The sequence below is a fragment of the Pan paniscus genome, chromosome 8 (assembly GCF_029289425.2).
Source record: "Pan paniscus chromosome 8, NHGRI_mPanPan1-v2.0_pri, whole genome shotgun sequence".
In the NCBI taxonomy this organism is placed as follows: Eukaryota; Metazoa; Chordata; class Mammalia; order Primates; family Hominidae; genus Pan; species Pan paniscus.
This window is the reverse complement of record NC_073257.2, coordinates 117,133,677-117,150,127: the sequence shown is the minus strand read 5'-3', so window position 1 is coordinate 117,150,127 and position 16,451 is coordinate 117,133,677. Positions and strand designations below refer to the sequence as shown.

General features: G+C 40.3%; 1 protein-coding gene across 1 annotated transcript in view; it reads right to left on the bottom strand.

Annotated features, from left to right (window-relative positions):
* Positions 1–6,735: 6,735 nt before the first annotated feature.
* Positions 6,736–16,451, bottom strand: part of SORCS3 (sortilin related VPS10 domain containing receptor 3) — a 616,732-nt gene continuing 607,016 nt past the window's right edge. The window contains exons 24-27 of the mRNA XM_003825558.7: positions 16,181–16,280; positions 15,058–15,163; positions 9,482–9,642; positions 6,736–8,661 (exon numbers count right to left, since the gene is read on the bottom strand). Of these exons, the coding sequence (XP_003825606.2) occupies positions 8,597–8,661; positions 9,482–9,642; positions 15,058–15,163; positions 16,181–16,280 (432 nt within the window). The 3' untranslated portion in view covers positions 6,736–8,596. The remainder of the gene's footprint in view (positions 8,662–9,481; positions 9,643–15,057; positions 15,164–16,180; positions 16,281–16,451) is intronic.

The following is a 16,451-nucleotide window of genomic DNA, read 5'->3' as shown; positions in this document are numbered from 1 at the left end:
ACTTTTCCTATAGCATATGTTGTATAAGAGGAACAGTAACTCCAAATGCTTCTACTACTACTTCAAAAGCCAGAACAATAGTTAGGGATTTCTTCCCTAATCGTTTTCTTCACTGTTTAGTGTGCTAGGGCTGTCATAACAGTGCTATAGACCAGCGATCCCCCACCCCCGGGGCAGCGGACCCATACCAGTCCCTAGCCTATTAGGAACCTAGATCCCTAGCATGCACAGTTCACAATAGGATTCACACTCCTATGAGACTCTAATGCAGCCAAATGATCATTACCACCTGAGCTCCACCTCCTGTCAGGTCAGTGGTGGCATTAGAGTCTCATAAGAGTATGAACCCTAATGTGAACTGTGCATGCAACGCATTTAGGTTGCCACTTATTATGAGAATCTAACTAATGCCTCATGATCTGGGGTGGAACACTTTCAATACCGAGACCATCTCCCCCACCCCTGCCCCCTGTCTGTGGAAAAGCTGTCTTCCAAAAACACCACCCCTGGTGCCAGAAAGGTTGGGGACTGCTGGCTTAAATAACAGAAATTTATTTCATCACAATTCTGGAAGTTAGACGTTTTAAATTCACTCCTTGGCTTATAAGATGGCCATCTTCTCCCTGTATCTTTTTATGACCTTCCTTTGTACCTGTCTGTGTCCTAGTTTCTTCTTCTTATAAAGACACCAGTCATTGGATTAGGTCCCACCCATGTGACCTCATTTTAGCGTAATCACTTTATTAAAGACCTATTCTCCAAATACTATCCCATTCTGAGGCCCTGGGAGTTAAGGGTTCTGACACACGAATTTTGGAGGAACACAATGCAGCCTGTAACATTCATTGCACACGCAGTGAGCATGGGAGCTAAACTTTATGGATTGTGGGAACCTACCTGGAATTTTTAATCTTCAGTAACACAAAGGTAGAAGAGATGACTGCAGTTCATTCATCCCAGAGGAAAGGTCTGATAAGATGCTGTCTGCTAGGCAAATATTCCTAATCTTCCTGATTCTCATCCCTCCAAAGCTATCTTGGCTTCTGCCTCTTTCCAAGATAAGTGTTTCAAACCTGATTCTGTGAGTTCCCGATAGCCTTGTAATAAATTCCTTTTGTTTGAACTAGCCAGGATCGGTGTCTATTTTCTGCAACTAAGAATGCTATTTGATACAGTATTTTAAAGACTTTTTCAAAAACCATCTCGATTTGTGCTCACTGACCTCTGAGTATGTTGGGGTTCACCACCCCCATGAGAGGTCCTCAGAAGACACTAAAGCTGATGGGAGATATCCATAAATATAGTTTTGGGGCTTAGAGAGTTGAATTTTCACTCATAGGTCAGGATTTGAAAGGGAAAAAAATGCCAATTCAAGGGTAAATGGAACATGGACACAATCTCTGACTTTGGATAAATGGTTCCTCTGGATTTTAAGTCAGACTGACCACATTTCCTGGTTTGCTTGAGACAGCCCTGTTTCATGCTACTTTTCCCAGAGTAATTATTGATAGTGTCTCATCCATCCCCAAATGTATTCCAATGTGTGTATGATAAATTATATGGCCACCCTATTTTAAGTGTGCCACGGCCACTGATGTATCCCTAGTATCCAGAACAGAGCCTGGTAGAAAGTAGGTGTTCAATAAATGTTCTATTAAGGAAAGAATGGATAAATCAATGAAAGGGGCCTTGCCCCATTATCAGCTACAGATGCACATTTAAATATTTATTTTTCTTCTACTTGTGCCTCCTGCTGGTCTATATCATCGAGCCAAGAGGTTTTGGAAGGACAGCATCTCCTTATGGAGAGCTCCTAGACACAAAGGAGACATGTGTTTGGAGACTTGCCATATTCCTGTTAGCACCCATGGACATAGTGGCTGCCTCTTTAAAAAGGATGGATTTCAAGACAAGGTGTGAAGCCCACCTGTTATTAAAAAGCCTGCCAAGATCTGAGCTCCACTGGGTTCAGTGTTCCTTCTCCCCATACCTGCTCTCCCCACGCATATTGCCTGGATGAGGCTCCAACTTGATCAGTAGGCAACCAACATGCCACTAATTAGGAGGCACAAGGCATAGTGGAGGATGATTAGCTCATGATGAGCACACGCTGCCTAGAGTTGCCTTGTTACTATTATAAATAGATTAGAAATCTGGGGAGCATCTGCATTTCCCCTCACAGAGGAGACTCTGAAATTGACAAGTTGAAATGCAAATGTGTCAAGCAGAGCTTCATAATTGACAAAGATTAACTTTATTTCTCTAGACCCATCTCTCCCTTCTTCTTCCTTTGATACCTCCTCCCTTGACAAGTCCTGGTTGCCAATGAAAGAAACCCAGCAATTCTCCAATTGAACCATAAGATTTTGGAAGGACAGTGCAAGAAAACCATTCTGGCACTCCAAGGACCAGATGTGTTGTTTATGGAGACAATTATGTGCTTCCCAGGTGAGTCTACCCCGAAACCAAGAAAGACAGAATAGTGACAAGAAAAACAATCCTGTTTGCTCTCTGTTTGCTACCACAGCATCCTCCTTTCTCTCCCCATGCACTGTGGTTGGACAGACTGCTAATTGCAGCCAGTTCCTCGGATACTGACAGCAATAACCCTTTGTAAATGGGAGTAAGCAATGAAAATCCTTGCACAGTAGGAAGAATCTTCTGGGAGAGGCCCCAGGGAGGAGAAATGGGGCCTTTTTGGTGGTAAGAGTATCCCTGGAGCCCAGAAGCCATCTGCATGTAGGACACTGGGCACAGACATTTCCGCTGAAGAAGTCTCTATTCTTTGGGGAACAGACCACACATTTCCTCGGGAGCAAATCACTGAGGGCTCCACATTATCTGGTTCATTTTTAATAGCTGCAAACGGCATTGTTCCCCAGAGACTAAGCTGTAATGACAGATGGCATGTGTGCCTGTCATGATCTATTTTCCTGTCTTCCCTGGCATTTTGTAAAGAATCTGGATCTTGCATGTACTCTGGAACAGCTCTTCTTGAACCACAGCTCAAGGAAGGCACTGGGAAACTGTGCCCTTAGCATCTCTGGCTATCTAAGAGGTATATTTTTACAAGTAATTGTTTATCGGATATTTTTTTCAATGTGTGTGGACAAAGGAACCCAAGTCAGTGACCCCAGGACCTGGGACTGCACACGTCCTCATGAAACAAAAGCACTATATGGTAAGGGACAGTAAGGGAGATGCAAATGATGTTATTAATACCTGAGCTGAAGAACATAAACAAGCAAGGCCAAAGTGTTTTTGTCCCATTAGCATGGCTACGTCCAGGGCACCCACACATGGTTAGAGTGAACATGTTTTAGAAACTGAGAGCTTCCAGTCATTGACTTTATGAGGCATTCTTGGCAACTCTGACTAGAAGAGTCCACCTCTTGCCCCTTCCATATGGTCCTAGCAACATTAGATCAGTCATATTATTTAAAAAGCAATAAAAGAAGCAATGACTTTTGGGATCAATGTGTAAGTAGTAAATTTTAAACAAAATTATCTTCCTCCTGAAGGGGAACTGATGGAGAAGGCATGTCTCTTTAGGTAAATCTGAATTTTTTCCTCTGCAGGTACAGCCCTAAGTGAGACTGCTTGGATAATTTTTACAACTCGAGGCCAGAGACAGTGCTATGTGGGCAAAGATCCAGTGCAATAAAACTAGCACTTCTCAGAATCAATTTATTATTTGTGTCTTTACCCAAATTATCTCATTTAATCTAGATTCCAACCTTGGAAAGTAGATGTCATTATTTGTAATTTATAGGTAAGGAAATTGTACCTTGATTATGTCATTTTACCCCTCTGAGTCTCAGATAATTGAAAAGTGATGGATCCAAGTTTTAGTCTCCAGTAAATTGAACTCTTAACTGAGGGTCTCCCCCATTTTTTGTATACAATGTTCCATTGGTTCATCTCTGAATGAACCTATGTCTCATCATGATACATGGTCAGAAATGCAAAGAGCCTGTTGAAGGACACTCTGCTACTGTAAAGAACATGGTGATTAAAGTTTAAGGAACATCAAGATGCATAGTGCTTTGGGAATTAATGGTTGGGTTATGTCTGGTCCCCTTTGGCAGTACTGTTGGAGCAGACGAGAGAATTTTGGCAGGATGTGGTATAATCCAGATGAGGCATCCTTATTGCTTATGTTGTTCTCTGGCCTTCTTCCCTCTGAATAAGGCTCATCACTTTAAAAGATGAGCAGCCCAGCAGGTGGAACTGGGGTGAGCAGCTGTCTGCTGAGCAGTTTCATTTCAGTCCAGTGGGAAAAGCAAGGGCGTCAGGCCATGGGCTGCTAAACAGGCGGGTCCAGAGGGCAGTGGCATGAGGAGGGCTGTGAGCCACTGAAGGATGAGTGTACTTGGGATGTGAGATTCTACACTGTTCTGGACATTATAAAATATGGGAGCCATATGACTGGCATTACCGTCAGGCTCTCCGCTGTTGCCCAGTGATAGGCAGTTCAATCTGTTTTGCATTTTGAGGGAGATGTGCGGTAGTAAGGATCCCACCTTATTATAATAAACATTGGACTCCATCTTCATCTCTGTATTACCTTGCTTTGTGACTTTTGGAGTCACCTTCCTCTCTGTCTATTGCTCTGCAGATGGGAGTTCTCCTAATACTGCCATACTTCTGGAATTGGCAATGTGCTTTTCACACCTCTGGAAATCAAAACAAGCCAGGAAGGCAGGCCATGAAGTGTTTTCCTTTTACGAATGAGGTACTTGGGTCCAGAATTACTTGCTGAAAGTTAGAGATCTACTAATTTCCAGCACAGTATTCTTTCCAAGGCACAATCCGTCACCACCTTAACTCACAGTGTATTTTTGTCCCAGATAGCTCATTGAGTGACTCTCAAAGTTGCAGCTGTTGCCCAGGAAGAAATGAGCAAATTTGGAAGCTGTTCTCACTTCTGTAGATTAAGGTACCTTGTATTATGATAACAGGAGTCAAAGGAGGTGACTTTTACCCAATACTTATTCCTGAACTATTTTAGTGGCAGATAAGGCAGTTATTCTCAAATTTTCATGTACATGAGAATCCTGGAAGAATACAGCCCTGGAGTGCTTCCACGGGCCTAGTTATTAGCTTTACAATTCCCTGAAAGGCAATTCTGACGCAAAGAGTGTCCTCACCACTGGTGAGAAGCCCTGCATGGAAACAGCTGCAAAGCCAACCACACTCTCTGCTATCTGCCTCTGCCTCCGTCTACTACTGAGAAATCTAACAAACTCATGCTGATGGTGAATACAGTGGCTATATTCTTAGCCATGGCTTACCCAAATGACCCAACTGACTCAGACTTTCTTACTGCTTTATTTCTCTTTCATCTCTCTTAATCCAGGGAAGAAACTTCACCAACCTGGGCATAAAATTATCAAGAAAAACTCAGATCCCATTAGGAAGCAAAAACTAATGCATTTAGAAAATTCGTCTTTGGCTTAGGATAGAAATAATAGACATTTTACATTATTTGAAAGCTCCAAACTGTCAAAATCCCTAAAAGAAGTATAGGCACTTAGAGCAAGAAAACCCCCTGCTTCTTTTTGAGATACTTAAGTGATATTCTCAATATGTGAGGCAGGTACTTATATAAATTTTTCAAAAGGTGAGTATAACTCAAGAAAAGTTATAGTAAGAATTATACATGATTTTAAAATAAATTCCCAAATCAAAAGAAAACCACCTTTGCTTAGTTCTTTATCTTCAATTTAAGTGCAGAAAATATGATTCCAGAAGATTCAGCCAGTTTCCAAAATATGCAACTAAATTATCAACAAATGATTTCTGGTTTCTTAGATCCATGGAACTTTATCACATATTTGAAACACTAAATAAATAAGAAGAAACATCCAACTTACAGCCCTTATTCTGGGTGCCCAGTTTACATTTCCTTATTTACCTGGTGAAGAAGAGCCACCAATAAGCAAAGAACCAAAAAACGACATTTGCTGTTGGTTTCATGCATCGAACAGCTGGAAGAAGGAAAAAAAACGGACACATGTTGTTTTTCTCCTTTTCATTGCTCTTGCTTAGTAAGTCTTCATACCTGACTTGGCATTCCATCATCTCTACCACTCATTGGGAACTCATATCAAACTCAAAGACCTTGCAATTACCAAGACTTTTGCTCAGAGGTCCCAGCCATATATATGTGAATGAAAAACTTTGACATGGGTTCAAATAGGTCATTTAGTGAAAGCGCTCCATGGGGCAGTGGAAAATGAATAGGCAGAGTAAATCAGATTATTGTTTCCAATTATAGTACCTAGTACCAGAGTAGAAAGAATCTATTTCTCTAGCCATGGAGGTTGGACTTGGCTGTGTGATTTTCTTTAGTCAACGGAATGTGGATGAAGATAAATAAAGTGACCATTTTGAGCCCAGGCCCTAAAGACATAGGGTTGTTCTACTGGCCTCACCTGGAATTCTACAATCCACCATGAAAAAACATGCCCTGGGTAGCTGCGGTTCCAGGATGATGATAATTCATGGAGCAGACTCAAACTACCTGAAACCTCCTTCCAGATCAGACCAGCAGAGCCTGGTCAGTCCTGATATGTTCAGCCAAACCAGAGCCAACCTAAAGATTCATGAGCAAAAACCAAGCATCTGTTGTTATAAGCCATTCATTGTTTTCCATGTAGCATCACTGTAGCAATAGTTTACAGACACAGTGGATAAAGAAAACTCCCCAAAGAGAAAACTCAGCCATGTATGTAGCTTTGATGTACAAAAATACATTTATTTTCAACAATTTCAAAACCACTGTCTTTTTTTTACAGTAGAAATATTCAAGTGGAACAATAAAACCAAGAACAGTATATGTACATATACTGTATATATAGATATGAGTCATGCATTTGTATTCCAGTGTTTAGTACAAGTATTGCAATTGTCTGCCCCATTTAACCCTTCAAACAAAAAAGCAGGATCTTTAGAAATATTCCTAATACTGATCTACGCTGTAGCCAGCCAGATTTCTCTATATCACATTCTCTCTGTCTCACAAAGAAGAATGGGAACAACATCCCACAAAAATTAACAGGTACAAAATGTGGCCTTTCCTCCCATATATATACATTATATCATTTTCAAAAATAAGTGTGCTCAGGCTAAGCCTGAAAATAAAAACAATGCTTGCAGCATGGCTTAACGTGACCCTATTGAAAAAAATCGGTATGTGTAAATGTGTGAAGGGGCTGAGGTGCTGGAAAAGCTAACAGGCTTTGAAAGCCACTCACCCCAGAGGCAAGAACTACCTTAAGGGAACTGAAGGCAGACATTTGACTTTAAGGAAGTTGTGTACATCTGACAAGCAAATAGCACAGCTTTGCTAAAATTGCCTTTGACTAATATCATTAAAGGCTAGACCCCTACTTGGCCTGGAGAATTTTGCATGAACTCATAATTCCACAAATGCCTCCTCCCTTCCAACCTCTTTAACTCCTCCCATGCCAAGAGACATTCACTGGGCTTTACCTAGTGCCCAGGGGACTTTTCTGAGCTCAGAATAGCCTGAGAATTCACCATAAGCATTATGCATTTTCATAGAATCCAATTTAAAAACAGATTGTCATTTTAAGATCCACTGACTGCCTTCTTTAGAAAAAAATATTTTCTCAGACTGATAAATATCAAGTTTTTCCTTTTAGAGAGGAAGCTGTTTTCCCCCATCTGGGTCTCAGTATGAAGCCTCTAGTGGGCCTCTTCTTCACCTTTCATGTCATTCTTGGAACAAAAACGACTGCCATGTTCTATGATGTCACTAGAGTCCTTCCTTTATCAATTGCCCCAGAGAAGCCCCTCCCCCCGCCCCCCTTTATATACATAAGTAGAAACCAGCTATGGCATGGACAAGGAGATGCAAGAGTTAAGTGTGACAGACAACAGGAGAGCATCCAAACCCAATGCATTGAGCAGGCCTGGCGGGTTGGTCAGCTCTGAGGGCCAGTGCGTAAGCCAACACACGCATCTTTCTTTTTTCTGTTTTCTTTTTTACTAAACATTAAATTATTTCTTAGGAAATAAAAAGTTATTTACATTGTAATTATATACAATAAGCCATCTGTAGCCTCACTATGGACATGCACAAGGCAGGGCCTCTTTCACAAAGTTGTGCACACTTTCTGCAGCTACATCCACCCACCTACTTCCTGTGGATCTAACTGGGAAATGATCTGTGTTGTATGTGTGTGTGCTGGGGGAAGGGGAGAGTGTTGGTGATTCTGCTGTGAGGATGAGAGGTTCACAAAGAGCCAACCCAACTTCAATTTTGAAAAAAGGGAGACCACAAGGAAAAAGAAAGTCTTTAAGCTACCAATGGCAGAGTAAAGCGAGGAGGCTGTGGGAAGATGCATCCTTTGCTCTTAGCACAAATACAGCCATTTATTCCCTTTGTCTCTTTCAATCAGCTAAGAATGCCCTTTTCTCCCAAAGCTAGGCATTTGCCCGCTATTTATGAAGGGGCCCTTGGTAAACAAAAGGTAAAAAAGACATTTTTATTTTTCCATAATAATAGTAATAGTAATCATCAAAAATAAAAAGTCAGAAAGGTGGTTGACCACGTGGCTTGCTGGTATTAAACACTAGTGCAGTTGGGGATCTCCTTTGTGCTTTCGCTGTTTGCAATAGTGGCAATGCCTCCTGCAGAGAAGAGAAGACACAGGGAGAAATGGATGTGAGTTCCACAAGGGCAGGGATCTTAGTTTTATTCACTGCTAAATACCAAGCCACCCAGAACAGGTGCTTAATAGGAATTTATTTAAAAGGCACCTGGATATCGTTACCTATCAGCTCACTGACTTATGTCATCCATGTTTAACATATGCTACCTCCCACACTAGCACACAGGTGGGATCAAGACATTGACTGCCATCTTATATTCTATTGATAACAACAGTAACAGCCAATGTGTATTGAAACTTACTATGTGGCAGGCACTGGGCTAATGACATAACAGCATGTCATTATCACAACAGTCTTAGAATTGTTTTTTTTAGGTACTACACAGAAATAGAAATGAATCATAAGTACTACTACTCCCATTTCACAGATCGGGAATTTGAGGCACAGAGAGGTCACAGATGTAGTAGATTAGCAGAGCAAGGAAAATGGATCCAGGGCTATCTGATGCCAGATTCCACATTCATGTAATTATTAGTAAGGACATATAATACTTTTGCTTTATAGAAAAAGAAGAAAAAGCCCGTCAGTAATGGATAGTTGGCTTCATCCCTAACCCACTCAGACTCCAGTATTTCCAATCCTGATTGACTTCTAAGGGGAAAAATATCTGCCAATTTCGTGTGGCCAGAGGTGGCAGACAAATTTAAAACATGATTCTGTCACTGTAGGTAGTTGTTTGTCCCCACCCTCCAGTCCAGTAACGTATGGGGGACAGATGAAGCAGGCCAGTGTTTAGAGCACACAGAACAGAGGAGCTTAGTGGAGCAGGAGCATGTACCTATGACCCGCGTGTCCAGCTCTTTGCCCAGCAGCTCCTCAGGCTCCGTAAAGTCACTGAGTGTGATTTTGGGGGCGTTTTCACTTTGGCTCACTGACCCAATCATCTCCTGCTCCTTGTCGTGTTGGACTTGAGCATAGATGTTAATCCAAGGGATTTTCCTACATGGGACAGGAGCAAAATCAGGTTAAGATCACAGGGTGTGCCAAACTTGGGCAGCTGGAAATCCTGGGGGATAAGGGGAGGAAGAAGCTATTAATAGGAAGGGTCCATGTCAGGGAAAGATATTGGTAACCCCAGAGACAATGAGGCTACAAGGTCAAGGAACACAAAGCCAGCCAGGAACCCAGATGCCCAGGGAAGATGTAAACCATAGAACTCCCTGAGGAATGCACCTTTCCCTGTGGGTAAAAAACAAGAAGGTATAAACAAAAAGGCAGTTAGATAATAAAACCCTATAAATATTTACCTGGTATTAAGTTTTTAAAGGAGCTGGACTTTGAAACTCTAAGTGTGTACAGAGTGAAAAGACACCTATTTCTAAGGTTGCATCAATTTAATCAATCCACATTGGCTTTTTTTAAATAAATAGTCAAGAAATAATAGATTCATAGCCTTTGCTACAATTTTCAGAGCATCACTTATGGGATAAGTACCTTAAATACTTGGATAGTTTCCTCATCTGTTCAATGGGGATGACAATAGCTTCTTTTTGGATTTTGGAGATGATTAAGGATTAAGAGAAGCTAAATAGCTCCATTCAAAGACAGAAAAGTAGTAGGTGGGATTTGGAAACACAAGGCAGACTAGCTTGGGGCTGGAGAAGTGAGCGGCTTCACACTGAAATCTTCTTGAGGCATTCATCTTCTGACCCATCTTCATTATCTCCTCACACACTGTGTGTTCCAGCCTCGGGAGACTCCTTTGCATTCCTTTAATCCAGGGCTTCTCAAACATTAACAGGCTTAAGCATCACCCAGAGTCTTCCTTAAAATGTGAATTGTGGCTCTGTAAGTCTGGACTGGATGGGTTGAGATTCTGCAATTCTGCCAAGCTCCCAGGTGATGCTGATGCTGCTCATCAGTTGGAGACCCAAATTTTGAGTTACAAGACTCTAATAGAAGCAGCTCTTCAACATCTTGGGGACTTAGAACCAACTGTTCCCTCTGCCTGTAACACACTGCCCTCTGCTCTTCTCAGAGCTTGGCTTACATGTCATCTCTGAGAGGCTTCCCCTGACTATCCAACTTTCCATTATAAACATGAAACAATGCAACACTGCCTATGTAAGAAATAAATATGGTGTTGGTTTAGGGTGATGTAATAGGCAATGTTTATTGACTTGTTTTCTGTCTTTCTGTCCCACTATACTAACAGCCCCATGTAGGCAAGGTCTATGTTTTCTATCCTCTCTGCTATCCACACGACTTAGCACAGTGTTTGGCACATGGTTAACATTTATTAAGCATTTTGTGAATCAATGAATAAATTACCTAAAATCCTGTGCTCTTTCTACTTTATTATACTATATTTGTCAATAAAAAGATTATATTTTTATTTTAGAATATCACTTCTAGAAGAGACCCCTCTTACCTCATCAAAGGATGGGAAAATTAGACTAATGTCTAGACATTTCACAAAGCCAATTACTAGCATAGATATCACTGAAACTTGGGACATCGGACACCCACCCTAATCCAGGACATCCCATGCAACTCTAAAGGAAAATCACTTTGTTGTCCTTGTGCCAAGCAGTGGTATTCTCAAGCTTCTACATTCCCCTATCTGCTCCAACTCCAAATGATGCAAAATGTGGAAGCACTTAATACGGGTTTCCTGCAGCTAATTCAGAAGAAAAAATCTGAAAATAGGTTTAAAACACTTAGTTGCTTCTAATTATTTTTTACATTCAGTTTTCATGTCTTTAATGTTTGCTTTCCATACATTAAAGGAGGTGTCCCCATGACCCCTACTGGTCTAAGCCAGTTTAATATAATTTACAAGAACCCAAAGTGAACAGCATCCATGTGAGGCAGCACACTAGGCTCTCTAAATGTGGTATAATTAAAAATTAATGCTGGCCTTTATATTCCTTTTTATATAAATGAAAATACAGTCTAATAACTTAGATTCCTCCCAATCATAAAAGTACATATTGCTCATGAAGGTTGGGATCAACTGTAATATTTATTAGGTCTGCGGGTGGTTAAACCATTCCTGATCACGTAAGTCTGTGTACTTCACAGTTGTAACCAGAGTCAACTGCCTCCCCTTTCCTGCTTTGCTCACAATACCTATGAGGATTTGGATAAACTTGCCCTTATAGAGATTATTCGCTTTATTTCAATTTCCAAATAACACATCTAAAAACTGGCATATTTTTCATCTTTTTGCAATCGATGGTTGGAAGAGAATAAATTTTGTATCTCGATTTGCATAATTTAAAAAATTTGTCAAGTTGCTTTTCATTTCTTAACACATCCGCTTGTAGGACTGTTGAGAATATAAGTCTGAACTCCACTTCTGCATACAAGGAATGTGGGAAATGAAGAGATCAAGAGACATGTCTTGGACCAACATTCATACAGGTTTAAATAAGAGGAGTAATATGGATAGGCTCAAGTCTCCCTCTAAAAACAAAAAACAAAACCCAACTGCAGTTTGTATCTATTTATCCATCTATTATGAGTGTTAGAAGCCTGTAGGAGGAAATTTAGAGAAAGCAAAGTGGGCTTTGGACTATAAGGAAAGCCCTTCTAAAAAAAGATTGGAAGGAATATAGAAGCTCAAATGTTTTCCTGGATAGAGAAAAAGCAGATCTTCAGTTATGGAAGGAAATTCTTGTTAGGCAGTCTTCAGAAAGAAAAGGCATCTCATGATGATTTTTAATTATATTACTTGAGATATAAGAAAATAGCAGTCACTATCCAAGAGCAAGAGAGACTGCGAGAGGCCAGGTGATACTCATTTAAAGGAAGCTTGGGGCTCATAGTAATTCTATTCTCTTTTTCTATGTCAAGTGACCACTTGGGATACTGAGATCATTTCCAGTGCCTGGCACACAGGAAGTACTCAATAAATGTTTGTAGGATGAATGAACGTCTTAATGTGTTAATGCTGGCAATTACAGAGAGGAAGCTTTGGATCTGGAAACTCAGTATGGCCAATGATCTGGACACAGAAACAGAAATGTCTTTACACTAAACTGTGCTGCTCAACAGAGCGTTTAATGGCCAGGTGTTGCTGTTTACACTTAATTAATTAAAGTTAAATATAATTAAAATTCAGTTCCTCAGTCAGACTACTGGCTACTATATTAAACAGTAGCGATGATAGAGCATTTTAAACATTGCCAAAGTTCTATTGGATAGTAATGAAAGAAGCAAAGGAGACTTTGGGAATCCAGAGCTAGGAACCTGACCTACGTACTTGTTGCGAGCCAGGTACACTCCATGTTGCCATTACTGGGGTTCCATGTGATGAGTGGGGAAAAGAGACCAAAAAAAAAAAGAAAATCCCACAGAATTTCAACCAAAGGGCTTTAGCATTGGGAGTAAAACTTCCAGGAAAAGGAGCCAGAAAAGTAAAGGTTAACTGATGACTAGTTACTGTTAACTGATGCTGCTATTGTCCAGTTTGATTGGAGTTTATTTCCTGTGGCCTCAGCTGCATGACTCACTGTCAGGGACACAGAAAAGGTGGGCTGATACCTGGGAACTACAAAGGTAGAATTTTTTAGAGATGTCATTACCTGGTATGGATTCATTATTAAAGTGTATACATTTAAAGATGCCTACATTAGTAAGTTGACCGTCTAAGGAGTTTAACAGCATTTATAAAAAGAAAACAAAACAAAACAAAACAAAAAAAGAAGTTTTCCAAGTCACAGTATAAGTGATCCTTAAGTATCCTTACTTTGGATCGACCTGACACAAAAGCCACAAAAGATTCTTTACAGGACTTCTATTGGCCCTTGTCCTCAGCAACTATGCTGCTCTGGGAGTCAGAGATAAGACATTTAGTTTAGTTGATTGTCACGCCCAGCAACCACCAGGCTTCCTCACAATCAAATTCTTGGCTGAGTGAAAAGTGAAATGTTCTTTGCATATAATTGAAGTACATCTATAAATAAATGGGTGTTGCCTTAACCAGGCTGTTTCTATATTGAACCTTTTCTCACTTTGTGACATAAAGGTTTTATCCACTCTTCAAAGGGAACAGGGGTATGTGGGTTAACACATCTTGATCCAAGAGGACATGAACTCACATACTGGTCTATAAGTTGAGTAGGAAGGTGAATCTCACTCTGTCCTTCTAGAGAGCGTGGAGGGTGTTGATAGAATTCCTGCTGCTGCGGCTAACGCTGAGAGGTATATTGAATTAAACTGGTGTTTTTAAGAAAATGAAATAGCCACTAAAGGAGAGATAAGCAGGAAGAAGGGGGGCAGGAAGAGTCAGGCACCTTTACCACTGATCTCTACCAAAACCTAAAAGCATTATCTTTAGTTCCTGGAAAGACTCCAGGACTAAAAGAGGCTTTCAAACTCATCTGACAATAATTAATGACATTTTTACTTTACCCAGGCTTCCCAGGGAGCACATTTCTAGGCCACTGATAAAATTTCTGAGGGCCTATTATGTGATAGTTTATGGCACAGAGGGCATCTTTGGCAGGCATGTGCTTTGTTATTTATAATAACATAGCTTTGTTGATTACTTAGTACGTAGCACCTACACACATTATGGCATTTAAATCATATAGCAAACCTATAAAGTATTATTGCTATTCTCATTTTACCAATGAAGAAATTAAGACTTAGAGAGGCAAATAACAATTGCCCAAGGTTACAAACGCTAAAAGTTAATATTGGATCTTATTTCAGAGTTTATACTCTTAATTAGTATACATCCTAGTAGAAGTTATAATTTGAATGTTAGTACAAAATTATTGATTTCAATTTTACGTTTCTAATAAGTATCTTATTATACCACCCCTTCTGTGGCTTTCAAAAATAATTTCTCAAGACATGTGGAGTTTTGTTCTCCTAATCAATTTCCCTTTAGAATAGGAAAAAGAGGGAGAGGGATGATAGTTGAATATCTTTAGCATGCAAATTTAAAGAGAGATGCTGAATAGCTGCAACAGGAGGTAAAAAAATGCATCGGTGTCTGTACATGTGTGTATCAAATTTTAGCTGCATTTTCCCTATTTAACCACCTGAATGGATGTTGATCCATATAAAAAGATCTTCTGAATATATAAGACCTTACTTTAGAAGTTTGATTGAGGTTTGAAAACCCCTTACACTTCTCTTGAAGATAATAAATTGATTTCATTGGCCAGTCTTTATTTACCTAACTCATTACACCTATAAATCATAATAGATAGAGTTCAGAGTCTCAAACCCATTTAATCCATGACCCTCAACCATTCTTGCTTTTACCCATTGTCAAACAGAAGTTCAAGGAGAATTAAAAATCACATTCTTGCGATGAGTTTAGTAAAGTTAGTTATAGGAAGAATCATTTGCAATGACCCCAACCCCACTACTAAATTGAGTGATAACAGGACATACCTTTTAAACTTGTAGATCAAAAACACAGCCAGGCCAACAAATACCACTGATAATAGCATAAGCATGGCTGAGCTGCTGTGCCCAGCACTGGAGTCCACCAATGGAGCTTGGAAAGAAGAACAGATAAGGAAAAGAACAGATATGCTCACTTGGAAGCTGTTAGCTGGAGGGAGTATTCATTGCAGGAAGGAGGCCACTGATCTCCATCCTTATGTCTAGTCTCCAATTCCCCTGCCTGATATCTGGGTGCAGAAAGTCTGGCTTCAATGATGACAATGGCACCTGAGTACAGCTTCTTAGGGAAAGTAAACTTCTCTGTTCAGCCTGGGGAAACTTGCTAGTTCTTGGTATAAATTGAACAACGTATGTCCAGCTCAGGGGAGTGGAATAAGGGCTCCAGTGCTCTTTCTCTTAGATAGGCTGCATGCCTGTCACCATAATTACAGGGAGCCCATTTGAAATTTTGAGTTAAGTACTAATGCAGTGTTTCATTCTCTTCCTTTACACTGTTCTGATAAAAACCCACTGGATGGGCACATTTGTGACCTACACCTTGGAAAAGTCTTACATTATTAAGAACCATTTAATAAACAGGCTTTCCCAGAGAGCCCAAAGTAGATGCCCAATGGGACATGCCTTTTTAGATTTTTTCACAAATAAGCCAACTAGAGTTTGTTCCTGTTTCTACTTTGACTCACACATTGTAAACTAGAAGGGAGTTTTAAAGTTCAGTGGCCTACCATCCAAGATTCATAAAATCAGATAATTGAATGAATGAAGAGAGCTAGAGGACTGTCCAATATAATCCCAACTGTCACAGACAAAATAAAGAAATATACAAACAAACAAACGAATAAGGTTAAGACCCAAGTAAATTGTAGGTTTTCTCCAAGACCGTCTAGGGATTCAATGGCAAAGCTACTCCTAAGAAAGTCTTCTTGCAGGATGCCTTCAGAACAATGTGACTGATGTGACCAATCCTTCTGAACCATAACTACAAAAAGGACCCTTCTACAAAGCCACTTTCAGACATTATGCAGCAGGGTTTCATGATTCTCTCCCCCTTTTCTCTCTGGGATAACAGATCCTCTTTCCCATTTCCCCAGTTCCCAGTGGCACTCACCTAACGTCAGCTGTGTGACATACACAATGACTTGTACCCCCGGCTTCAGCTCAAACTGGACCAAATTTTGGTTGAGAGCATTAAACAGTGTTTCTACAATCTGAAAAAATAAGACAGGATGCATGGGGTGACATGACATGCAATGATGCTCCCTCATGGGGTAAGAAACCAAGGACAAGGTCAATAGGTAAAAAGTCACCATGGTTCAATTAGGGATAAGATAGTGGAAAATATTTATGGCTTTGGTTCTCACAGCCCTTGGAGCCTTGTG